The sequence below is a fragment of the Gambusia affinis genome, linkage group LG04, assembly GCF_019740435.1.
Source record: "Gambusia affinis linkage group LG04, SWU_Gaff_1.0, whole genome shotgun sequence".
In the NCBI taxonomy this organism is placed as follows: domain Eukaryota; kingdom Metazoa; phylum Chordata; class Actinopteri; order Cyprinodontiformes; family Poeciliidae; genus Gambusia; species Gambusia affinis.
This window is the reverse complement of record NC_057871.1, coordinates 12,673,750-12,700,670: the sequence shown is the minus strand read 5'-3', so window position 1 is coordinate 12,700,670 and position 26,921 is coordinate 12,673,750. Positions and strand designations below refer to the sequence as shown.

Sequence of the window (26,921 nt, the reverse complement as noted above, 5' to 3'; positions counted from 1 at the left end):
AACCCTGGGGGGCGGAGGGTGCCAGCAATCTGAGTTGGAATAAAATTCTCCACTTGCAATGACGTCATTCAGAGTGAAATCACTGTATTCATTTAGATTTTTCTCAAGTAATTATGCAGGCTGGCAATTTTAATAAACAACCAAACAGGCATAGACTCTGAATCTTATCTAGTCTGACATGTTGCAGTGAGTTGCACAGTGGCTGTGAGATGTTTAACTGAATTTCGGTGGTTACAAACACCATAAAAAGGTGTTGTTTATTTGGTACGAGTTAGAAACCGTGAGGAACTTATCAGGTTTTGGCTGCTGGAGGTCATGATGAAAGAAAGAGGGTTTTTTTGGCTTTGTGACAATCTAATGTCAGTCGTTTGACAAGTTTTATATCGGAGTTACAAATATTGACTACATATGAGCAAAATGAAATAACGGATAACACACATCTACACTGAAAAAAGAAAATGGAGGTCCAATATAAAAAGAACTTTGTCACATGTAACTGAATTAGGTTTGTTATAGTTACTGTTTGTTTAATGTGACAACTTAATAAATTTACCTGAATGAACTTAATTTAATTATTTGTGACTAGATAACGCAATATATTTAAGTTGGATCACCTGTTTTCCTTTTTCAGTGTAGATTGGATTAAAACATGAAGTTCCAAACAATCAGCACCAAACCTGGTAAACTCACTGCTGTCTTGTCATGGTGTCTCTGCAACACTGCAGTAATGTTCTATAGTCCTGTGTCTTGCAAATAAACATTAATAAGAATGTGTTTGTATAATAGGTACACCGCAGAGAAGAATGGTGTTTAATTTCTGCTCAAAAGAATGATTCAAAAGATTTGAGAACAATAAAAAGCAGGTAATCTTTCTTTTTAAAAAGTGGCTGTGAAGCTTGAAACAGTTTTACTCATTTACCGTCTGCTGCTGCAGCTCCCTGATGGTTTCCTGGGCTTTCTCCAGGCTCTCACTGGCCGTGTTGCACTGCTGTCTCACCACCGCCAGCTCCCGTTTGATAACATAGTTCTCCTCTGCTTCCTGTGCCCGAGTCACCTGACCCTGGATTAGCAGCCAGAGGAAGGGTCAAGATCAACAGCAGAGCTTCAATGTGAACATGGAGGAAATTAGGGATGAAGGGCACATTACGGTTACATAAGAGGATACAGAAAACATACAGTTAAGGGAAACATGTCTGCTATATGTTACACAACTGATGTTTTCCCCTTTGAAAAGCTCTTTTAGAAGAGAATCACATTCTCAACTCTATTGACCCTTTGCAGCTACATCACTAAATCATCCTAGGCGCCATGATGGACGTCGGAAGTGAGGTACGAGAGCTTTGAACTGAGCAACTGAAATTGTCTTCAAAAGTTGTTTTTGCCAGTTTATTTATGGCTTCTACTTATTCCAGACGAACTAATTTGTCTGTGAACGTAACACACCTGATTGCGGTACTTACAAGCTTGAAACAGCCAACTTAGAAACCGACCCTTACCTCCTCCCTCCTGACGTGTTGCACAAATTACCGACTTTGTCTGAATTCACACCACATGATCTATATCACTATGTCATAAACAGCGGTTCCCCTTAAACGGGAGCAGCCAAAACGTACAGAAGACGAGATGCTAACCAGTTTTTTCCGTACATGCTAGGCTACATGAGAGTGGGGGGCACTGTTTCCATGGTTACTGACAGTTATGCACGTACCTTCGCCATACTGCAATATTTGATATCGTTCTAATAATACTTATTTATAAATTATATGAACGTTAGTCTTCTTGACCTTGTGAAAAGTGTTCGCTGAAAATCCGCGGTTTTACTCAGGGCTGCCAGTCATTAGCATTGACGGCTGCTATCCATCGCTGCCACATCTTTCCTCATTAAAAGTTATACAAGAAAACGACAACTTTGGTTTGTATCCTTGTCTGTTTGTGCAGCCCACCGCGCAGCACCCTGTGACCATTTTTACGGCAAAGTTAACAAAATAACAGCGGTATTAGGCTAAAACATGCGCGTTTTATGCCAGGCTTTAAAGCAGATTTGATGATGACGTCGGTCATGGCGGAGTTTCAAAGAGACTGACGTCACGCGCAAAGGGTCAATAGTTCAAGCACAAAACTACAGCATATATCTTGTTGGTTTAATTTTGCCCCAAAAGCGCATGCCTGGGACTTTAAAGCAGAAATCAACTGTCCTTCCAATTTGTCCAGTAAAACAGCATGCTGATTATTTTGATAAAGTTTTATAAAAATCAAGCTAGTAAATTTAGAGTAAGTGATATTGATGTCCAAAGACAAAAATAAGCTGTTCCTATTGCCTCTTTTCGGTAAATAAAAAAAAAAAGATTTCATTCTTCATTATATTTTTCCCCCATTTTCTTGGGATTTTATGTAACAGTTCCACAAAAAAGTAAACGTGACGTAGAAGGAAAACGGTACATGGCTTTCAAATATTTTTGCACTTAAAAATATTTATGCAAGCATGGCATCCATTTCTAGCCACCTCATCTGAGTCAGCACTTCACAATGGAAAAAAGAAAATCTTTCCAAAATCTTATTTTTGGTCTAGTTTCTTGGCACACTTGAAATAGGACGGAACTAACAAGTAACTTTACAGCACAAGAGCTTGTTTCAAGTAAATAATAATACTGATGAAAAAAATACTAGTTCCACTAATAGTTTTTCTACTAGTGATAACGACAAATAATCACCAGCAGTTACAAGTGATTATTTCACTTAAACAAGACATTTTTCCATCTTATGAGAGAAATAATCTAGTTCTTTGTCATCTATATTCATGAGTTATTTGCTTAAAAAGCTCTTATATTTTTCTGAAAAGTTACTTATAAGCTAGATATTTATTTAAGTGTGCTAAAATATTGCAATATACACTAAACAAAAATACTCCACCTTTTTTTCACACCTAAAGCTGCAACTCCACCCTCGCTTACCCATTCTCTTTTGCAGTCCTCTTCAGTCAGACTGCATGGTGACTCTTCTTGAACATCAATTTTCAAGTCTTGTCACAGATTCTGAATTAAATTCTTTCTTAATTCTTTTTTTAAACAACATATTATATTTGTACTGGAATTGCAATGAGAAATGTTGACTCTTACACTTTTCACTAACTCAGCTTGCTGCCTCTTTCCGTCTTTGAGGCTTCACAAAACAGCTGGATTTATGCTAATATTACATTACATACGTCTGATGGCAAGTGGATTTTAGACTGAATCCATATGAATAAGTACAATTGTATTCGATGTACTGTTCTCCTTTTATTATGTAGTAACATTGTACTTTGTGTTGATGTTCAGCATTAAATCCTGATAGAAATACATTTATATCTATGATACAAATATGCAATTTTAACACCGGCAGGCCACATGCAAGGATTATGATGTATAAAATAACTCCATCATAACTAAAAACTGCATGCATTCAGGGACCAGACAATATCGTGGGCTGAAAAGGTAGACAGCATATAATTTATGTTCATGCATCTGGTCAGGTTAATGGAAAACTACTGCAGTGAGGCGGAGAGGGAAGGTGTGAGTAAGGCAGAGGTTAGCCAGAGGTCTGTGGGAAAGTGGTGTACAGTACTCTACCTGTATCAGTCTGTCTGCCAGAGCAGCACTCTCCTACAGCGAAATCATGGAGAGGAACAAGAGGGTGAAAAAAGTGATGGAGATGGTGAAATAAAAAAAAAAAAGAGTGGGAAACCATGGAAGATAAACCACAAAAAAGGAAACAAATGTAGAGAAGTGAAGAGAGAAGTGAAGAAATGTTTGTGAGCAAGAGAAGCAGCAGCATCAAGTTAATTCTAAAAAAACCCGTCTTTCACAGAAGATGAGGACTTCAGTTTTCACCAGCTGAACAATCACACACACTCACAAAAGGAGAAGTGAAAGAAACCCCAAAACAAAAAACGTGAATTTAAACCCACAGAATTACAGCTTATAATTCCAGTGCTGAATAAAACTCCCAGACTGGCCTGATGTGGCTGTGCAGCTTCAGCAGAGCTGCTGATTTAAATCAACATACTGAAGACAGGAAGCTGCTTTCTTACCTTCTCTAGTGTTTCAATCCTCTGCTTCAGCAGCCTGTTTTCTGTGCGTAATCTCTGAACAAACAAAATAAGCAAGTGTAAATAACGACTTATAGAATATGTCAGATTTTAGGCAGCTTGGCAAGGCAGCTTTATTTATATACGGCGCCGTACAGCCAAAGGCAACTCAAAATGCTGGTACATAAAGATATAAACAACACATTGTTGTATTACATAGTCTATAGTTTAAACTAGGGCTGTAATGATTCCCTGAGGGATTCGAGTATCTCGATTATTAAAATTCCTCGAGGAAACTTACCTGCCTCAAAGCTTTGATAAATTGTGTTTTATTGTTTTTATTGTAATCACTGGGTGATTATTTATGTTGCGCAGCGCTCTCGCTTCCAACTACGAGTTGTTGACAAACACTAAGTGTTAGCAGCCTAATGTCCCAATCCTAACCCTAGAGGTATTTAATTGATTTATGATAATGTCTGGGTTTTTATTGTTTTTCAGTTTAAGGATGTTTTAAGCATCTTTAAATGAACTGGCCCAGTGCCTGGAGTACGGCTGCCTTTCTCCTCCCAGAGATAATTAGTTACAACAGCCCTAGTTTAAATTATAGACTATTATTTTCAAACGGTAATAATGGTTAAAAAAAATCTAAATAAGAAGATAGTGACTGTAGTAATAATAAAAAAAATTGATTTTCTATAAGCATAAATATGTAAATTACACAAACCTTTATCTCAATCTGCTCCTCCATTTCTTTGTTCTTAATTGTGGTGTATTCTTTCTCAAGTCTGGAAAAAATAAGACATCAGAAAATACAGTTGTTTTTTTTTTAAAGTTTCCCAATAGCTAAATTTTTAATCAAGTTTCCTTTTACGATGCACTAAAAGAGACCTTGAATAATAGGAGACTATCTCTCCTAATTTAGTGTGGCGGATGTGTGTTCGCTTCTGTGGAACAGCCTAAGTGTTACATAAAGCTCACTCAGCCTCCGGTTTCTGCAGAGGAAGCTGAGTAAAGAGGCGTCTTACTTCTTCATCCTCTTGGGGTTGTATTTGACCTGGTAGGCCCTGAGGATGAGTTTGTCGGGGCAGCTGTCAAACTGGTGGGGGATCACCTTCTGGAAATGCTGAGAGGAAAACAAAACAAAGACGCTCGTTAATATCAAACCTCTACAAAGCAGACATGGAACGGCTGCTTTTATTGAGAATATTGTTACCATGTGACCTTAAACTGTGATATTGAAATGCCACTGTAAAGCCAAAGTTTCAAGCTGCTATCAGTAAATGAAGTTGTCTGATAAAGTGAGTGTTGGGTGTTATTATTGACCCAGGATGCGAGGGTGAATGCTCACAAAAAAAAAACCCAATTTTTTTTCTGTTATTTATGTTGAAGAATATTGGGTTAAGGTTACAGCAGGTCTTGATGCTCAATTCTGATTTTGTGCTGAAATCCAATTATTTCGCATCATCATTCATACCTCTAATAGAACCTGGCTCCAATGAGATTTCTGTGTGATTGTTTTAGGTCCCCACCGCGACCCGCGTGTCCAGAAGAAGAATGTTTAAGTCACACAGCAGCACAAGGTTTACAGAAGCATTTTTATCAACCTGGTTGTCAATATCTAATCTCTGTTTTTGGCTACATGGCTACCTTAGAAATACACAAGCAAAAACACTGGAACATATGAACTGGTCAAAACTGGACTATTCTACCCTGATTATATTATATATTCTTAAAACATAGTTTGTTATACGTGGAGTTTTACTTTATCTGTCAAAACAAAAAGTGGGGATTTTTAGTTTCCCCTGCAAATTGTAAAAATGTAATCCGGTAAACTGAACATTTTCTATCATCTTGTCTTCTGAGCTCAATGTTTTCTTGTGATCTATTACTCAACATTAGATGTCATTTTAAAAGATCTAGCAGCAGAAACATAATCTTTGCCAATGTTTTTAAAGTGATTATAGGATCTATGTTTTAAATTTTTTAATAATGATATTGTTGTTGATGAGTGAAAGAGTCTCTATTTGTTAGTAACCAATGTAATCTTGCTGCTGCCACAGAGTTTTTAACCTGGTTCAATAAAGGTTAATGAGGAATAAAACATTTTTTGCGCAAATAAAAATGCACCAATTTCACCATGGCACATGTATTCAGATAAATTAGAAAAAATAAAACAAAGCAACACACATAAATAAGTATATAAAGCCTGTTAAATACTCTAAAACCTGACAGGTATAATTTTTACAAGTTCTGTCTGCAAATAAAGATCAGCTACTGACATGTTTCACTTATTTGACCAGATTTTACCAGGCAACAGGGGTTTGTCTCTTTTTGCATGTGTACTTAAACAACTGCTGTCTCCTGACGATAGCACACATATAAGTCAGGCTAAATGTGGTTTGTGACCACAAACTTAAACTCTAGAGTAAAAATAAAACACTGTTTGTTTCATTTTCTATGCAACGCTGATAAATAAAAAAACCCTAAACTGTACAAAGCTTCTTTTTTTTTTTTTTTTTATCAAAATAGATCTTATCTGTGCTCAGGAAGCTCGCGTGCGGTGGGGAAATTGGGACAGGGAGTGTTTTGTCTCGTGGCTGAATCTGTACATGAAACTATTATGTTCAGAAAGTGGCACACAGCTGCAGACGCTTACCTGCGACATTCCCTCCATGTCGAGCTGAATGAGGTCGGTTTGGTTGTACTGCAGGATGGCCAGACCCACACGGAAGATGATCTCTAGGCCCTGGGAACCGTTTGTACATTTTATTTTATATATACGTTATATTGTGAACAAAATCTCCTGATAAATACGCAGAATGCTCCCTACCTCATACATGAATATATCAAAGATGCGTGTGGCGACAGGTAGAGGGAGGAAGGTGAGGAAGAGGGTGAGGAACCAGGAAGAGGCGTACATGGATGTGTGGAAACTCTGGGAGCGGAAATGGACGTTCAGTTCTGGAAGCTGCTCCTGCAGTGACAAGCGGCATCAAAAACGCAGCCAAACCTCTTAGAAGGAAGTGACTTTTCAAGATCAAAATAAATGTTTTGCCTCCCCCTTGTGGTCAATTAAGACAGCACAACTCTTGCTCTTTTTTTTTTTTTTTTTTACCTGTAGAAGATATTCAAACTGGTAGATGCAGAGGCCAAGCTCGGCCATGCTGGGTTTGAACAGTTCCCTCAGACGGTACTCCTGCATCAGTCGCACAAAAACACAAAATGCCTCTTCCTCTGGCATCTGGGAGGAGGACAAAAGGTGAAAGAGTTACTTTATTGGTTGGAAGTCCAATATGGCTTATTTTGGACATAAATAAGGAATATATGGCTCATTTTTTATAGGCTTGAACTTTTTCAGACTTTTTTCGCAATAGAACCACATTTCTGAATGAACTTTACCAGGATTCTTTGTGATAGATGAAGTACAAAGTAGTAAAAAAGTAAAAGATTCATAAGGTTTTCAACCACAATTCCTGCTCATTCACATTCCTGCCCATTTTCACGCCCACATAGAGGGGCGAACAAACTGCCGATGGAGACGCACCCACATTGGTTGCAACCAAACCAGACACTAACTGGCTGGACTGAGATTTAATGAAGAAGGAGCTTTACAAACCTCTGAAACCTTCAGAGGACAGCTGGATTTTTACTAAGATTAAATGACACACAAGTAGATCTCCAACTGGCATTGTAAATCTCAGTTGGATTTTCCTGTTGAAATAAAGGCTAAATGAAAAATACGACAGATACAGTTTTGTAAACACATTAAAAGACACAAGCCCTTTGGAACAAAATTTCTTTCAATTTGTACATTTTTAAATGTAGCTAAAGGACAACAAAATCTGTCTATGTCTATCACATGTAGTTTTTATACCTTTATTTTTATTAGCAAAACAGTATTAATGTTATTTTTGTATTTTGTCTTGTTTGTTTCATGGTACTATTGATGAAACTTAGAAATTTGCCAAATCGGATATATTTATGACAATATTTAATATGCAATGTCCAATCAATTCAATTGATTTCCATTCAAACTCAAGTACTTCCTTGTGTTGGTCCATCACAAAAGCTACTGTAACCTCAAGACAGTTGAACAGAACTGAATGTTTAAACACATTTTACTGAATCTGTTTGAAATAAAATCCCCATTATGGATTATGTCTTAGAAAAATACTATTTAATTCGTACCTGCATTAGCAGCAAGCCAACGATGAAAGCACTGCCCTGGCAGTAACCCACCTCTCGGTCTACAAGGGAGTATGCCTAGAAGTCAAACATGCGTTACATTTATAATGTTACATGTTGGCACAAAAACAAAACCGTCGAGATCCTAACAGAACAGACACAGCCAGGAAAATGGGATTAGAGAGCGTCCAGATATCCGTCTTCATTTCCTGAGCAGCTCTGCTCTAAAATACATAAACAAGTGGAATCAAAGTTATTATGAAGCAAAACATTATTAATCAGAAGAACAAGGTAGAAAGGAAAGCTTAAACAAATCACTTTTCCACATCCCATCAGGACAGTGAACAGGTTTTCATCACATCAAAATCAGAATTTAAACACTAGTTTGGTAAAGTTATGTTAAAACATAAATCCGTGAACAACCGTGTAACATAATCTGTGTTTGTGAAGGGGAAAGGTGAAAAAAAGTCAAACAATAAGTGGGATTGTTTCAATAAAACTAATTTGTCTTTTTATTATCCTAAATGTATATGAAATTACTCAGAATATTGTAATTTCAAAGCTGATACATGTTGCAGTATGTGCCAGTTTGCATATGGCATGTTTCACAAGCATTAAGTGCGCTGTAAAACATTTGAAGCTGGTTTCACTTGAAAATCAAAGTCCACCTGCTGCCTGGAAAATGCAATTTAAGTTAGCAAAAAAACGGTTTTGGTTTTAACTCAGAAAAAGTTCATGAAGTTAACCAGAATGACGTATATCTTAAGTATATATATATATATAAATTAATTACTTTTTTCAAATAATTCCTGTAATTTATGTACCGGTACATGCCTCCTGTTTTTTGTTCTCTATATTAATTTTGTATAAGTTTTGTCCTGTTATCGCACTTTACTAAAAACATGCCGCTAAGCATTCTGGGAAATAGTTCCCACTCCTGTCGTCGTCGTCTTTCATTTTTTTAAATGCCAAATTAAAAACTCTAGTTTATTCAACTTTTGAATTCATAATTAAATGCAGCTCAAATGTTTTCAGTGTGTTCCAGCAGTTCAAAACTGGGAATCAACACTGGCAACATGCTGTTTAATTACCGATGATAAAATATATTTCTAAAATGAGACAAAGTACCTTGTAAATCTGGCTAATTTAACAGCCTAATTTCATCATTAATCCCCCAGGATGAGCAATATCTGATCTTGCTTTACTGAGGATAAAGCGTAAAGATTTATTGATCTTTTATGCATTTAAGTGGAAGACAATTGGACTTCTTCTTCACCTCTTATCCAAAAGATTTCCACAGTTCCAAATAAAGATCTAAAGTATCAGCCTTATAAAAGTAGTTGTAACAATCACAGTATCAGGCCTGTCAAGGTAACTAATTGTCTGAGTCGTCATTTCACAATTCAAACATTTCTCAAACGATGCCAACATTTAACTGGTTTTGGTCACATATGTTGAAGTATGAAAAGCTTTAAAAATTTTGAACCACAAGGAAGGATGAAACAAAAGTCCACCTTATCTGTTTAGTTTTAATTTTCCTTTTTTTATTAGTATTTTTTTTATTAAAATGTAGGTCGTTTTTCTCTTCCCTCCAGCAAAAGGAGTTAAGATAATTATTCATCCTGTGACAATAACAATAATCTTAACTAAATTTAAGAATTTTCCATTTGTGCTGCTGCTACAATTTTTAAAAATAATTGAAGACAATTATTGTGTACAGTTGAGCAATAAAATTTAACGACATGCAATGAAATTAAAGCCGTAAAATAGAACATTTATTATTGGAAAGGCTTTGTTGTTAGAGTATCGTTTGTGTTTGTAAATTCTGACTGACTGCATAGATTATGGACTTTAAGCCACAAAGATTATTTGCTGTTTTTTGACTAAAAATCCGTATACCGGTAGTCTGATAGGTACTTTTGTTGTCGTGTTCCTTGCTGTGCCTGTATTAAACTTTGTTTTTACTAAAGCAATAACAATATGCTCATTTGAAAGAAAATAAAAAAGTTTATCTAAGGCTGAGAATAAAATAAACAGAAAAACATTGAAAACTTCAAAAACATAAATTTCAAATTTATTCTGCAAAAATCTGTGAAGTTGCTTCAACTTGTGTTTGGTGGAAAATAAGAAACCCTTGAGTTCACCTGAACAGAATTTATTTAAAACTTAATGGGGAATGATTGGTGGTCAAACAAAATGTCAGATCTATCCCAGTTTGTGCTGGTCAAACTGATACAAGGGCCGTACAAAACCCACAACATCTTGAGCACAAGAACGGCATTGCAACCACAAAAAGACTTAATTCATAAAGGGCTAGTCACTGTCCTCAAAGTGACACCAAATGATGTTTGCCAAAAGAAATAAAGTAAACAATCAATATCAGATTTTCTGGCAAGATTACAAAAAGTTTGCAAATCATTTATGATGAATTATTTGTGGTTGGACATTTATCATGGAGGGATAAATGTCTGACATTTTTCTAAAAGTGAAACCTATCAACGTGAAGTTCAGGCCCTGATGAAAAGCAGAAGCGCTCACCTTCATGACATTGAAGAGCACTTCCTGCCCCAGGCTGTCCTGGCCTTTGAAGAACTCGTGCTCCGGGTAGGTGCGGGCGATGTCCCGACGGATTAGCTTCTCGCAGGGAGACGACATCTTCAGCAGCTCAGAGTACTGGTTCTTCACCGGCATGTCGGTGGCGTTGCCCAGCAGCTGCCAGACGATGGCACGGAAATGATGGGGAATACCTTTCCTTATCAACTCCTGGAAAGCAAATACATAATGCTGAATGAGACACTCATTCAATACCAACTGAGCAAATACCTACCAAAGATTTAAAAGGGGACATACATGTACGATTCACGTTTTGCATATTTTTGCACTTTTTGTAATTTGGTTCTCAACTGCCTCTAAAAACAGCTGAGGCGCTTAAAATAAGTTAATGGTTTTTGGTGTCTAGAAAATGAGTGGTTTCAAAAACCTCCCGGTAGTTAAGTCACATTCTACGGAAACTGTGCTGTTACCTAGCCACCCAAGAGGAGCTCCAGCATGTTTGATCAGCTGGTTTTACTGCTGTATCTGCTATGCAATGGCTGCTGGAAAAGAGACGTATTTTGTTGCCGACTTGCCATCCAGGCACCATTTGCTGCATTCTGGTTAGTTGTGCAGAAAGCTCAACTTACAAGAGTTAACAAGCTCAACTTTAGTTGTCTATTTTAGGATATGTTTGCAGCCATTTTCATGTGCGAGGGTACAACACATGGGGTCAGAAGCAGCTTATTTTGATTTAAAGTGACAAGAGGCCCTAAAAGAGCTCATTCTGAAAGGAGCTCAAAATGGACAGAACTGACCAGACTAAGATCTCATTATCCAAGAATGATTTTGTGTAAAAAAGAAAATGCAATAAACATGATTTGCATGGCTCATAGACCAAAACTAACTTGTTTAAGTAAATCTGCCTTTAAAGTAAACTTTAAGAAGCCAGCAAAAAGAAGAGCACTTGTATAAAAAAAAAATCTAATCAAAATAAGTTACTAAATATACTCTTTTCTATGTTTATTTTTTCTTTCATGGCTTTTTCAATCTCCCATGTTGCTGACAATATCTTTTCTTCTCTTGTCTCACATCCATCTTCTCTTCCCACGGGTGAGTTTGGTTTGTGTGACAGAGGACGCAGAGGGGAATGCGACACAGAGGACGGACAGAGAGGAGTGCTGGCTGTGCATACCAATACATCTAAGCTTTTTGCAAAACAGAGGTCATGACAAATAACACCAACTCCAACAAACATTCTTCAGACCCATATGTGTCCAAAATTAGAAAACAAACCAGTGGTATTACAACTAAGGAAGAGCTGGTGAAATATTTGTTTCCCCCCAGATAACTTTGACAAATAAAGAGCAAATGTTCCCAAATCTACAAGACGTTTTGCCCACGATGAGAGGAATTAACACAGTGCTGATACTATTGTTGAAGACTTTTTGGACACATTTTCTAAAGACAAAAGAGAACCGATAAAACTGCTAAAATCTGTAGCCACTCCTAGTGTTTTCTTCTGATGTTTCCACATCATTTTCTTTACGTGGTTCTTGTGCAAGGCCACCACAGGTGAGGGGGAAACATTTTTTTCTTAAATGGTTTGGCACAAACCAATTAAGAAAAGGTGTGGTTCACTTTCACACCAGCTGAAAATGTCAGATGTTCTCATTTTGGTCCCCAATCGAAAACACTAAGATTTATGTGTACAGGAAGGGCAGCTAATGCATCATATAAGAGGTTAATGCTACTCTGGATTTATTTAACTCATCTATTCAGTTGCTAACGCCAGGCTCTTGGTTTAATTTCCTCCTGAACGTTTTTGTGACTCCCACCAGTTCCAGATTTTTAATAAACCTTTTAAAGCCTCTTTTGTGTTTGACTGAATTATCCAAACTCTACAGCATACATTTAAAAAAAAAATAATCTAAAGCCTAGGTGTACCTCACCTTCAGGAGCTTGTCCTTCTTGCGTCTCCACTCCTCCCACTCATTAACAATACGGCCCCATAAGATCCAGGTATCTTCCTCAAAGTGTGACAGGTTGGAGGAGGCAGAGGAGCTGGACACCAAAGAGGAGCCGCTGTTGCGTCGCGAGCCGCTCATAGATCGCATCGACTTAGAATCAGCCTCCAGCAGCCTGCATGCAGACAGTTCATGAGCTTTAGGATAACATCTATCAGCAAGTTTGTGTTATTCAACATGCAAGAGAACATTGACATAAGTAAGCAAAAACAAAGCTGAAAAAAGCATAAACAGTTAAGGAAATATCTTATTTTTTGTTAGAGATTTGAGAGTTTTAATGCCTTTTCAGTTTCTTATATTCATTAGCAGACATGTTGGCTTTCCACAAAAATGGAATGTGAATGTTTCCTATTTTTAGTTTTGTACAAATCCTGTACTGTCTAGCTGAGTAAAGAAGCACATTAATATTGAGGGGAAATTTTCACTGGTGCAATTTTAGTAACATTTTTGTCTTTCCTCTCTCTGTTTTTCACTTTATGCTTTCCTCAAAGGTTTGCCCTGAATCTTCTCCGACGACTTTCCCCTGCATGCCTTGAACCTCCGTCTCTTGTGCAGCCGCTTGTGCGTTGTCAAATACCTGCAGCCGTATTTTCCACTGGATTAGGAATTTAATAAAAGGAGTCTGGAAGTGAAGGCCCTTAACATGTATGATCAGTGTTTCTCCAAAACCTCAGTCGCATAGCAGTGGTTGAAAAAGATTAGCTTTTTTCTTTGACTATCTTCAGAAATGTTTCATTGAGTTTGAACTGCAGAACGTTTATCATCATGGCATCTTGACTTCTAGATCAGAGATAGACAGGATTCAGAGAGACATATTCTCTGGTAAAGATCCAACCAAAAAGCAGTTTTTTCAAAAAGTATGTCCCTGAGTCGCCCTCCATGTCCTCTAGGATTTCAAATGTTTCTTCTGGAACCAGTCCAATCAAAATCCAGTCCATTTTATTTATAAAGCACATAAAACAAAATGTTTACCCAAACTGCTGTAGGGACAGATAAAACCCGAGACAATAACAACAACAAAGTAAAAACATTAAAAACAGAATAAGACTTACTAAAAAGACTACAGATATTCTAAAAAAAAAATATGTTTTTAAGGACTTAAATAGCAACAAAAGACTTCAGGCTCATATTTAATGGCAACTTGTTCCACAATTTTGATCCGATAACATATTTTTTTGTCTAAAGATCCACAATGCACTGTTCGACTTCAGCAAGAGCTTTTGCTACATCTTACAGTTCCTTTTTCATGTCACCTTTCAAATCAAATCAAAGGTGATGGAGTGAATATCCCTTTAGGTTTGTTGAAAATCTGTCATTTTCATAGGAAAGTTGATCTTAAGCTTTCTGATGGTGTTCTCTTTTTTCCCCCCACACTTGTAATTATACAGTCCCCTGTTTTTATTTGTTTTGTTTTTTTTAGCTTTTCTCGCCTCTCAGATTCCCACGGCACATTGATGAGAGACTAGACCTCATGGCTACACCCTGCGGCATAAATTCAATTATATTTTATTTAGAAGACCAACACAAAATACTTCCTTGTTAACAAATTATTCTGGGAAGTTTGGCATCCATTTTTATTTGATCCCGGAGAGTAATTATTTTTAACTTTAACTTTTGAGGTATGTCTCTATCAGCTTGACATGGAGAGACAAGAAAGTCAAAATGTTACAATTTCATTTTAAATAGATTCTCAAATTCATTAAGTTCTGTACTTTGACTGGGCCGTTCGAATACATAATTATTTTTTTAATCTAAACTATTCCACTGTAGCGCTGCCTGAATGTTTAGAGTTGTCCTGTTGGAAGGTGAAGTTCTGCTCTTATTTTAACTCTTTGACAGCATCAAATATATTTTATTTCTCGTCATCATAAAGCTGTCAACGCCATGTTTCAGTTTGTGAATTCAGAGTGGTGCAGTGTTAGTGTTTTAAATGCTGGTTCAAAAAGTTAAATTTTGATCTTATTTCAACTTCAAGAGGTGTGAATACTTCTGCAAAGGACAAGAGTCATACTGCAGTACTGCAGACTTAAATAAAGGCTAATCCGAGTATAAATTCAGTGCCACCTTTGCTGCAAGTTAAATAACCATTTGTTACAGCTGCTGCAATTAAAGCTGGCAGAGTCCAGACTCAGTCAGTATATTTGGGGCTGTTATTGTGACTCAGCAACATGACCTTCAATACCATCACCTTCCAGTTACACAGCTCTGGAAAAAAAACTAAGAGCCCACTGCACTAAAAACCTCCTGGTTATTCCACCAATTATTGATTTCTGAACTTCTCTTGAGTTAAAACATTAGTATTGTTGTTTCTAAATGAATATGAAATTGTTTCCTTTGCATTATTTGAAAGCACCGCATCTTTTTTGGTATTTTGACCATTTCTCATTTTATACTAAAATACTACATTTTTGCATGGAATTTCAGAGACAAGTTGTCAGTAGTTCGTAGAATAAAAGAACAATGTTAATTTTACTCAAACATAAACCTATAAAGAGTAAAATCAGAGAAACTGAGCACTTTAAGTGGTCTCTCAATTTTTTCCAGAGCTGTACGGTTCATTTCTGGTACCAATGCGTCTCCCTGTGCTTCCTCTGGGTTTTATGGTTTTATACAAACCAAGTGATCTGATTCTACAGGACTACAGTGCAAAAACACGCAGTTTTAGCAAGAATGTTTGACTAGTTTCTAGTGCAAATGCATTAATACACTAGAAATAGGACAAAACTAGCCTACACGTAGCTTTATAACAACATACAAGAGCTTATTTTAAGTCAATGATTCTTTAATATTGATAAAAATTACAATATTAATTAATTACGGACCTTAATATCTCCTATATCTTGCTAAAACGTTAACTGTTAAGTTAAGTTTGTCTTATTTCAAGTCATTTGCATTAGAAACAAAAAGGAAAAATACTTGGTAAAACTTTTTTGCAGTGACTCTCAAACTGTATCAACCTTTTTAAAAACAGAACTGTGGCAACAGGGAAGTAGTTTGTTCTTCAATTTGAAAATTAAACAAACCCCATTGTTTGATCTCTTGCAGTGATTATTACAACTTGACTTCCAGTCCACAATCAGACGGGAACTTCCTTCTATATATGTAAATTTAAGTTGTTTAGGCAACACAGTAGCTCAGCTGTTACCTGTTCTGCTCCTCCAGTTTGGCCAGCAGCTCAAGTTCATCTGGACTCAGATTCTCAGAGTCTGCAGGAGAGGCTGCGGGTGCCGACAGCACTGCATCATGGGAGGAAGAGTCTGGGCTGAGCACTGGGCTGCCTGTTGATGGGGGGTCTGCGTCCAAACCAGGAGGAGATGAGGGGCACTCCAGCTGAACTCCAGCGGATCTCTCCCTTTCTGGGCTGCTGCTGGGGATGGACATGGTGCTGAGGATGGAGTGTGAGGAGTGACACAGTGTGGGTGCAGTAAAGGGGTCTCTAGCGCTGGTCTCCCTCCTCACTGAGCCTGGCTGTCGCCTGACTGGGCGGCTGGAGGGCCAATCTAATCAGAAATCCTTAAACCTGTCATGGATACAGAAAAAACTCAACTTACAAACAGATATTTAAAATGACAGGTAATCATATGACAAATATTTGGTCAGAGATGTTGTCAATGTTTTCTGTTCTTTAATTTTTATTAATTATTATTATTATTTTTTTAAATGAGCATAATAATCGTGAAATGAGACAATACCAAGAATATTTAATTTGGAGACCATTTCATTCACTTCACAAATCACCAAAGCTCACATCTTGCTGTATGTGATTTTTAAAATGATCTAAATATCAACATTACATTTAGAACTGAAACAATTAATGAGATTAATTTAATAATTGATTAATTGTTAGCTAGAGCATACAGACCCAAAAATGGGCAATGGCTGAAAGAACATTTTCAAAGCACTAATTAAGCCAAAACTATATATATATATATATATATATATATATATATATATATATACATATAAACAAAAAGCTTATGTCTGTAATTATCTTCGATCCTGAACTGATCAAGTGGCAGTTTTAGCCTCACATGATTCAAATTCTGTAAACTCCTATTAAGCACCTATTGCTATCAATCAGTTAATCCACAAAATAATCAACAGATCAGCCCCAAACTTTATTGATATAAAGTCAAGAAAAGCAGCAGATGCATCTTTTGCTACAAAATGTTCCCTGAAGGAATGTTATTTTCTTAATTTAAAAAATACCTAAATGGTTAAATGAAATACTACAGAATGTGGCAATTTATTTATCCAATTAATTGACTAATTGTCAGAATAATTGCTAATTGTTATATTATATGCAGAATCTATTTTCTTAGCACAGAATGAATAAATAAATAAATAATGTAAAAACAAACCAACATGTATATACTCCTTTTTTTGCTTTTTGTCAACTTTATATGTTGCAGATTATTAGTATTACAATTTTCAAATAAGCTGATGCGGCAGGACGCAGGTATGGAGGAGAATGAAGGTGTAATGGAAAAACCAACACAGCACAAGCAATCCAGGCAGCACAGGTTAGCAAAAGCAAAGCTCTAACACTGGTAACATCTGGTGAGGAGTCACAAAAACACGACACAACAGTAAAACAAGGACCTGATGGAGAACAAGAGACACAGGGGGGTATAAATACACAGGAAAGGTAATCAGGGGAAACCTGGGGACAATGAAGGGGAGATTCAATTAACTGAAAATGACACAGAAACCTAAATTAACACAGAAAAAAAACAAAACCTTAAAAAGATTGATGCCTTGTCTTTTTATTAGAAAACTTCAACAGAGACCTGACACTGGCAAAAAGACTGAAGGAAATCCTCTTAATCTCACGTAAAGTACAAAACTCAAGGAGGTACAGCAGATACACAGCATGTGGGAGAGGCAAGGCGAGGCAGGAGTGTAATAACCATCCGAGGACTGCATGGGAAAGAGACAATGATTACATTCATCCTCTGCAACCAGCCTGAACAAAACAACCATTAACGGTTCAATAAAACCAGCTGTGTTTGTAAAAAGAGCCTTTTTTTTAAAAGGGAATCACAAACGCCATCATTTGGGTAGAACCATAATCTACCAATATAAACTAAATCAGGTTACGGCCAATAAAGACTTCTTGTTAAAAAGCACATTGACCGAGTTTTCGTCATAAAATTGAGACAGCTGGGGAACCTCAGGCCTTCTGTCCCCATCCTGTTGATCACAAGTTCACTTTAATTCAACCAACTGTAGGAAGTAAAATGAAAAGCGCAGTGCTGAACTTTAGACACAAGCAGAAGCTAGTCTCTGGTTTTGAGAGTGAATACAAAGGAATTAAAGAATAATTTTGAAGTACCGACTTCAGAAAATGTTGCTGGCTGCTTATTTTAAAATCTTTTAATCTCATGTATAAGTCTCAGCTTCTGATTTCCACTTTAGACAGTTACTGTAGGCAGTGTGAGACTTTAAGGCGGATTAAAATGCAGAGATGCACCAAGCTATGTGCAGACGGTCAGAATCGGCTATTTTTACGCTTTACATGCCAGAAAAAAAAAATCTAATTATATTCTCTGAGAGGTGAACGCACCATTTCTAAGACCTATCGAGCTCATTCAGACTAAAAGAGAGAGTGAGACTTAAGCAGATAACAGGAAGCTGAAGATATCAGCAGGAAGTGGTAGCATTTCATTCTCATGGAGAGTCCAGTTCTGTCTGTTACAGAAGATGCTTGATTAGGAAATCTTAACAGTCTATTAATAGCTAAACAGAGCATCTACAGGAAAGACACAGTTAGCCTGATGGTTACTGTCATGGAGTCAACAGTATTAATTGTACTAATCATTGTAAATGCTAGAGTAAGATGTTAATCGTAGCTCAAATGTAAACTAAGCAATCATTTATGAAAAATTATAACATCCCGTTTCCCAGCAGAGCTGTGTAACGCCCACTGCTCTCTCTTTCTCACGCAGGGGGTTGCAGCTGGTGATAACATAAATAATATATGACTATATATGCTGCTTAGGGCCATCTTACAGTTAGAATAAATTAAGAATTTATCAGTCTAACACAAGAGTAAGTCACAGATACATTATTTTCAAAATTTAAATATTTATTTATTTTGAATGAACCTTGCAGAAAATGTCCGGATCTTGAAAAACGTTCCCCTCTTTTCAGGTAAACCTCGAGGCAGATTGTCTGGGTGTGTGATTATTCTGGATTTCTCCAGCCTCAGGCAGTGACAACTGGAAGGCTGACAAACAACAGCTGATGCCTGGATCCCTTACAACATTGGCAAAAACATATTGATTAGACTTTTCAAGCCTTGTATACTATGAAGATCTTGTTATGACAGAAACCATGTCCACAAAGATCAACATAATTCGAAGAACGCATACAAATCTGAGCAGGACTCGGTTTTCAAAGAGATCCAATCCCAGCCGTGTGCATATGTCTTCCCTTCAGGGCTATCTTTTCTTTTTTTTGTTTAAATCTGTAGCTGCGGTTCAGATTCATGATCTCATGTTGGACTAGTCACATTGTCCCGGCATTCAGCTGCTCTACTGTCCTTGTGACTGCTGCGGCTCCATGCTGCTCAAAGCACACCATTGTAAAGGAGGGAGGTGTTTCTCTATTACTGCAGCTCAGTGATCTCTGCCTTCCACCCACATTTAACATACAAATGGTGTGATTGACTAAATACTACTTAAAGCATGCATACATGTATCATATGCATGCATACATTACTGTAAATGAGTTAAATGGACCAAAGACAAATGCAGCAAAAGGCTTAACATGTTTCCGACAGAGGTGGAAAGTAGCTGTCAAAGAGCAGTTCCTTCCTTCCACATGAAAGTTTTATGGGCAAGAGAGAAAAAAAAGCATATATAATATGTAATGGAAACACTCTTTTGTTGCTAATGCAAAGACCTGGACCAGTTTCTTATATCACTCATGACGAAGCTTAAAAATTATCCATATTTTATCGCAGAAGGATAATTTTAAATATGTCAAAAAAACAACCTGTAATTTAAAATGGAGAAAACACAATCCCATGTGAAAGCATTTCATAAATGGCAATACATAATCAGTGGCTTAATTAGTGGTACCCCTGCAGTTGATGCATTTTCCCCTCAATCAAGGACAAGAAGGTTTTCTCCTAGAAACATTTTCCAAAGTTGATCATTCAGATTGAGGGATCTGATTTCCACTGTCTCTTTAGATCATCCAGAGTTTTACAGTAAGACTGAGATGTATTACAGCATATCCCTTCTTTTTCCAAAAATAATAAAAGAAGCAACATTTGGAGTTTTTTGCCCTCAGCCTCTTTTATTTAGTCTCAATTTTGAAATGATGATGTTCGGTTTTGTTAAAAAGTCTAAGATGCCACACAGGAGTTTTACCAGCCTTACCATCCCCTTCACCATGTCTGGCAGCAAAATATATAATGATCCTCCTCCTAGTGTCCAGTTACTTAAAAAAAACCCCTGCTAAATCAGGGTCTCATCATATTTTTACTAGCAACAAGAAATAAACATAACTGGAAACACTAAGAAGAACCAACGTAAAACAGAAACAAGGCTGATCTAAGGAACACAAAATAATAAAACTTAAAAAAAAACTCAAAACAATCCAAGACATAGCATGCTGATCAACTCTAAAAAATAAGCATAATCTTTTCCCACCCCCAGTAATGGTATTTTACAGTTATTTTTTAAGGAGAAAATATTACTCTTTGTTAATGCATGAAACCTACAACACTGTGCAGAACAACAAGGTAAAAACAGACTGAGGGAAATACAAAGGTGGGTTTTCTTTCTTTTTCACATGAATTTTGGTACAAGATGTAAACAGTCCAATCAATGCTTCATATGCAGCTCAATGATGCATCAGACTCTGTGCTGATAGAGTTCTATTAATATTCAGGCATCTGTGCATCAATTACCAAAGGACATAATCCAGCATCCTTTTTTGGCAACAGCAAGCTACCCTCTAAACGCCCTTCAACAGCATAGCCTGCACAACTGATTTATGCAATTTCACATGCTCACGTTCTGCAGCAGATAATTTTTTTTTCTCTGGGGTTCGTCTAAAGCAAAGTTCTTGTGTTGATGCAATAAAAATCAAGAGACACTTTTCATGCAGCCGTATTTTCAAATGATTTTCCAGAAATTGAATGTTGTGACATGATGTAACTTTTATGTCAGACGAACCATCACAACCTGTAGCAACTGAATTTCCATCACAGAAACCATGAATCAGGACCTGGAAAAATTATTCTACACACACAAAAAGAGTTTTCGGCCTCACAAGAAGACGCTGCAGACTAAGACTACCAAACAAAACATTCAGTAGTGGAAAAGGTTTGAAAGAAAGCAAGAAAAGCAGGAATTGCACACCAAGAAATTGTTAAAAATATACCAATGTGCTCCTTTATTTAAATTTAGCATTATGAAAATGTAACCCTTCATGCCATGGAAAAATGATCTACCCTCTTGACACAAGAACAAACTCAAGTTTTTAAATAACATGGCGGCTTCTTAATTAATAGTTAGTTGATTGATAAGACCAGTCAACTTTAGATGAACTTAATGAATAATACTAAAACATTTTACTTTTTGTGTAGAAGCTAAGCTCGTTTCCACCTGTTTTAGAAAACACATACATACAGCATTACAGGTCTGGTGAGATTTCTCTTATTTCTTGTCAATGAGGCAAGGCTTACCAAGGAGAATGTTAAACTACTTTGAATCCAATGAATGAATATCAATGAAGAAGTTAACATTAGCACAACACAAACACATGTATCCATTTCCACGTCTATGCCCTCGTATCTGGCAGATTTTACACTCGGTTGGATCCAGTTACAAATCTACAGGCTGAGACAACAATGAGCCTAACAGATGATGCTTCTACTACAGCAGCCAGGTCATCAAGCTGCTGCCTGTTTCCATGTGTCAGCAAAGCAGACGAAGAGCAAAGCTGCACACGCAGGCCGGCCAGCAACAAAGCAGCCACGCATCGACTTCCTGACTTTACGTAAACAGGACAAAAATATGACTTAATTAAACTAACATTCACAAACAATAGAGATGTTTCTGTGGAACAACTCTTCATGGCGTTCATCACTAATTTTACAATAGTACAGGTGATGCTTCTACTAAACATGATGCTGGTTCAGTCTATTTGTTTTTGTTCACTGATACACAAGGATTCATAATCAATGGAGACAAAGTTAATCCATTAAATGTCTAGTTACATTTTTTATGTTCATTCAACAGCACAACTGTTCTGAATAACTAGAATCCTGAATCCTATAGGTATTCAGTTATCCAATAGGATTCAAGTTACTGAATCCAATAACTTGAATCCTATTGGATAATACCAATAAGCTAATTAAAGAAGAAACACCAAAGCTTAATTGATGACCACAGGCAGAGGCAGCTGCTATAACATTGACAGAAAGTCTTCCACACACAGCAGCAGCTGCCAGTTTTCACAAGCTACAGTCATAAATCAGCACTGACCAGTTAGAAAACAACATGAGCAATGACACTAAATACATTTTGTATTAACTTGTACCTTTTATTTTGCAGTAATGTTACAATTGTTATTATGCAAGATTGTGTTGTTTGTTGCTGTGGTTTCTTGGTTTAGTTTTGTTTTCCCTCTTTCTGCAGGTCTACAGCCAGACTATAGGGTTCTGACTTGTGTTCTATGTTTGAGCAGCAACATGGCCAAAGCCATAGTGCTCCACTTATAACCACACTTTTCAGATTTTTTAAGTAATTTTTAAAATAAATATGTAAAGTTTTCCTTCTACTTTTCAAGTATACACTATTTTCTGTTGCTCCGTCACAATAAAACATGATGCAGCTTGTACATTTGGAAAAATTCATGGGGAATTAATACTTTTGCCTCTACCTCTGCTGTTTATCTGGACATATCATATAATGTTGTGGCTATGATTTAATCCTCAGAAACTTCGTCTTTCATCCTCATCAGTTTTTCAATGTTATGACCCAAATATGAGACTCACGTTTGATGCAACCGTTCCTGTCAGACTCAGACAGCAATGAACTTGGACAGCAGCAGGAAGACAAATGTATGTAGACGTTACGCCTGGTTCTGTTCAGATTAGCACATCCCTCCAACACAGATAGTGCAGCAGCAGAGGGGAAGCTGGAGGGTGGTTGCTTGGCATGGTTTTGTTTTGTTCATGCGTGATCGTGGAATCTGATAAAGCAGAGGTTTTCGAATCATCACTACTCAAAAAGAAGGTCACCATGTAAAGTGAGAATCTAATACCGGCTTTCTAGATGGTAAAACTTTTGCACTGAAAGTCGACTACACAGTTTTACAAAGTTAAAGTTTTACAAAGCTGTCGTGAGCTTAGTGTTGATGCAAAATGCTACATAAATGGTCTTATTTAAAAATAACAGAGATCATGAAATCATTGAATAACTTCCCTTCTTAGAAAGGTTAAGTGCTTGAAGAAGCTCTTTCATTGTATGACAAGTCAGATATACTTCTAATCCTCCAGCATCGTAGCCCCAAAGGAAAATCCCTTCCCCACCATTTATTACACATGCATAGTTAAAATTATATGTGTTTGGAATAGATCTATAAACCCGAGTCATTTGACTTTCTGGCTCCCAGTCTAGATCACTACTGTTTATTTATATCTGAAGTCTAGCATATTTAAAGGATCCACCTGTTAAGGGTCAGAACAGCACCATTATTGCTGATTTTTTTAAGGACTTTAATTTGCAAATATTGAGTTATAAAATACTTAGATAAGGGAGAGTGTTTATAAAACACAAGTTCTTTCAGCTTGTTAAGCACTGTAAAAAAAAGTAACTTTAAAGGGTAATCTTAAACATTATTTAAATTTTGCATATTGACTTTCAAATAATTATGTTAATTATTTTTTGAAGCTTAAACCACATGAGCAAAATCTTCTTAATAATTACAATTTAATTTGTCTACTTATGTCAGAACTGCACAATATATAGCAAATATATTGTCATCACAATAATAAAGAACTGTTATAATATTTGTTGTGAACTTCCAGTTAATATTCAATACTGGTTAAACTCAAACAATATGATCTGCTTTTTGAGGTAAGAAATTATTCCAAGAGATTTTAATTAAAGTTTAACTTAAAACGTTGCTTCAGTCAGTGACTATTCTCGTTGACCTTACTTTATATTTTACCAATATGTAAAGTATAAACATATTTCAGGGAAGCTGTGTGTTATGAATTTTCGATCTGGACCGAAAGCAACAATTTACTTGTTGCTGAGAAAATTGTTACATGAATTTAACATTTTGTGTCCTAATAATTAAATTTATAGCATGAAAGGACAAACCATATGAGCAAAATTAATTTATATTTATCTCGGAAAAACGGATGTATGTTTGTCTCAGTTGAGTTACCACACTTTAACAACTGGCTAAATTTAACTTATTTATGGGTGAAATGAATCACAGATCATCTCTTCATGGTGACACCTGTTTGTAATTTGGAAATTTCTGGCAGGAAGTGAAAAAATCTCATGAGTCATAAATAGAAAAATGGAGGACCAAAATGATTTGCATGAGTTTGATAAGAGATGAGTGATGGCAACTCGGTCAAAGAATGTCCAAAGCAACAGCTCTTGTGAATCTGGACCGTATTTATTATTTTGTCCAGGGAAGAACAATGGTGATCTGGCAACAAGGTAAGTGGTGCACCAAGCCTCATTGATGCACGTAAGGAGCGATGTTTGGCTGGTGTTGCCATACCACCAAGCAAAAATGTTCAGGAATGATATGAGGGGAGTTATATTTTCTAACTTGGCCTCAACATTCCACTGATCTCAACCCAATTAAACATCCAGGATGTGCTAAACAATTGTGATCCACATAAGTGTCATCTCACAAACTTTCAGGATTTACAGAATCTACTGCACACAACTTGCACCCAGACCTTCAATGATGCCTTCAAGGATCTAGTGGAGTCTGTGTCTCAACAGATCAGGGCTGCGTTTGTACCAAAAAGGAGAACTAATAAACTATTAGTCAGGTAGTCATAATCTTATGCCTCATTGGTGTTTTCATGAGCATTTTAAGCTGTTAACGTAGCATAATTTCTGTTTAGAAGTATCAAATAAATGTAGGCTACTTAGATAAAAAATGTGAAAATTGTTGTATCGGTTTTCATGGTTAGATGCTTATTAGAGTGATCTTCGTCACTATACAAGAGCTGAGCATTACTCGTGCTTTGGGTTTAAACTTAAGAGCCAGTAATCTTATTTACAGATCTGTTTGGACACGACAACTCGTTATCCCGGTCTAATGCAGTGTGCCGAGACCGATGGGCCTGCGTGCATGCTCTGCAGCTGAATCATAATACGGCTGGATCCACATCTGTGGTTAAAATGACAGACCCATCATGGCTACCTCGTGGATCCGAAAATCCCCAATTTCTAACAACAACAATAACACGATTGTGTAACACATGAAATGATGACGGAACGTTAATGAAAAGCTGTGTCAACATAGCCACACACTGCGTTAAGAAATACGGTTTATGAGCAAATGAATGGGCCGCATCCCTGTTGGCATGCTCTAACAATGACATGTTTCACTGAGATAAATGGAGCAGACAGAACCAGGAATAAACACAGGCCGAAATGAGTCACCAATCTGAATTTAGTTCCGTCTGTTTTGAATCAAGAGGTTGCGGGCCTCCTTGATATAGTACTGACATTTCCTCTGAAAAATAAAACCTTAAAAAAATAAATAAATAAAAATAAAAAATCGCAAACGCTTACCTGGATTCAGTTTCCATAATCACGGCGGACGCGTTTAACGTCGCTTCCACGCCAGTCGGTCGTAAACGTTAGTTCTGAGCTAATTAAGCCCCTAATAAAACACCGAGGACGAACACAGACCGACGGTCCAACGCAGTGCCATCCTCCTGCCGTCGCTCATCCGCGAGGCAGCGCCGCGACGCACAGCTGGTCGCGAGAGCTCCGTGCACGCGACGCGGGGGCCAGGGTAGTCCGAGCCGCGTTAGCTGGTCGGAATGTTTCCACAGGCCGCCTTTAAAATAAGCATGACAGCCGTGTGATGCTGCCAAGGACTCAACAGAGATGTGGTTATAACACACCGGCCCGCATCAATCACACGATGATTCACGCAGAATGGCTGGCGTTCTGCGGCTCCGGCTCACAGAGAGGTGGGGCGCACCAATCAGAGCGCGTAAAGACGTCTGACTGACGTCTCTCTAACCAATAGCTGAGTCCATTTTGCGGGAATGCTAGAAAATTACCGAAAAAAGAGCCAATCGATGTGGAGTTTTATTCTGCGGGAAGGTGGGCTCCGCAGGTGACGCTGCGCTGTCAGGGAAAACGGATTTATATAAAATAGCAATTGGTATTTTGTTCCATATAACACACTAGGAGTGTAACAGGTAAACCTTTTATGGATGCAAACTAAAAACCAACCTGTTTAGGATTGTATTTAAAACGTAATCAATTACAAATTTATTGATGGATCTTGACTTATTGTCGTGTTTTGATTATTGATCCTATGTTGCATTGTGTTTCTGTGTTTGATTTGATGTAAAGCACTTTGAAATGCCTTGCTGCTGAAATGTGCTATACAAATAAAATTTTATTTGATTTGGATTTGATTTACGTGGGTAATGCATCCCAATAATTAAATGTCTGTCTGTCTGTCTGTCTGTCTGTCTGTCTGTCTGTCTGTCTGTCTGTCTGTCTGTCTGTCTGTCTGTCTGTCTGTCTGTCTGTCTGTCTGTCTGTCTGTCTGTCTGTCTGTCTGTCTGTCTGTCTGTCTGTCTGTCTGTCTGTCTATCTAATTTAAATACAGAAAGCTCTTTAAATAAAGAAATATCTTTGTCCTGTTCTGTAAAATAGGCAGGACTTTTATTTTTTAACTTGACTGCATGTTGGGTCTTTTTATTTCCTTGGCCTGTTCTGCAGTCTCTTGTTAGTTAATCATTACACCTGTTTTGCATTAAGACTTTCCGTCTTTGGGCAGTTTCTGCTTCCCTGTTCTGATCTTTGTGATTACGTTCTGCTTGGGAACATTTCCTTCTCTTAAACTTAAACCCATAATTTTTATTTTAC

The 26,921-nt window shown here is 37.2% G+C and overlaps 1 protein-coding gene across 4 annotated transcripts in view; it reads right to left on the bottom strand.

The window, feature by feature from the left end:
- evi5l (ecotropic viral integration site 5 like) overlaps positions 1 to 26,013 on the bottom strand; it is a 41,306-nt gene extending 15,293 nt beyond the window's left edge. The window contains exons 1-13 of one of the 4 annotated variants that reach the window (XM_044115394.1): positions 25,602 to 26,013; positions 15,953 to 16,327; positions 12,733 to 12,922; positions 10,787 to 11,011; positions 8,252 to 8,326; positions 7,179 to 7,304; positions 6,894 to 7,037; positions 6,720 to 6,809; positions 5,089 to 5,186; positions 4,788 to 4,848; positions 4,067 to 4,120; positions 3,606 to 3,638; positions 920 to 1,060 (exon numbers count right to left, since the gene is read on the bottom strand). In XM_044115394.1, the coding sequence (XP_043971329.1) occupies positions 920 to 1,060; positions 3,606 to 3,638; positions 4,067 to 4,120; positions 4,788 to 4,848; positions 5,089 to 5,186; positions 6,720 to 6,809; positions 6,894 to 7,037; positions 7,179 to 7,304; positions 8,252 to 8,326; positions 10,787 to 11,011; positions 12,733 to 12,922; positions 15,953 to 16,188 (1,473 nt within the window). In that variant the 5' untranslated portion in view covers positions 16,189 to 16,327; positions 25,602 to 26,013. The remainder of the gene's footprint in view (positions 1 to 919; positions 1,061 to 3,605; positions 3,639 to 4,066; positions 4,121 to 4,787; positions 4,849 to 5,088; positions 5,187 to 6,719; positions 6,810 to 6,893; positions 7,038 to 7,178; positions 7,305 to 8,251; positions 8,327 to 10,786; positions 11,012 to 12,732; positions 12,923 to 15,952; positions 16,328 to 25,601) is intronic. The other 3 variants (XM_044115395.1, XM_044115396.1, XM_044115397.1) reach the window with 3 other exon arrangements.
- Between the last annotated feature and the right edge of the window lie 908 nt (positions 26,014 to 26,921).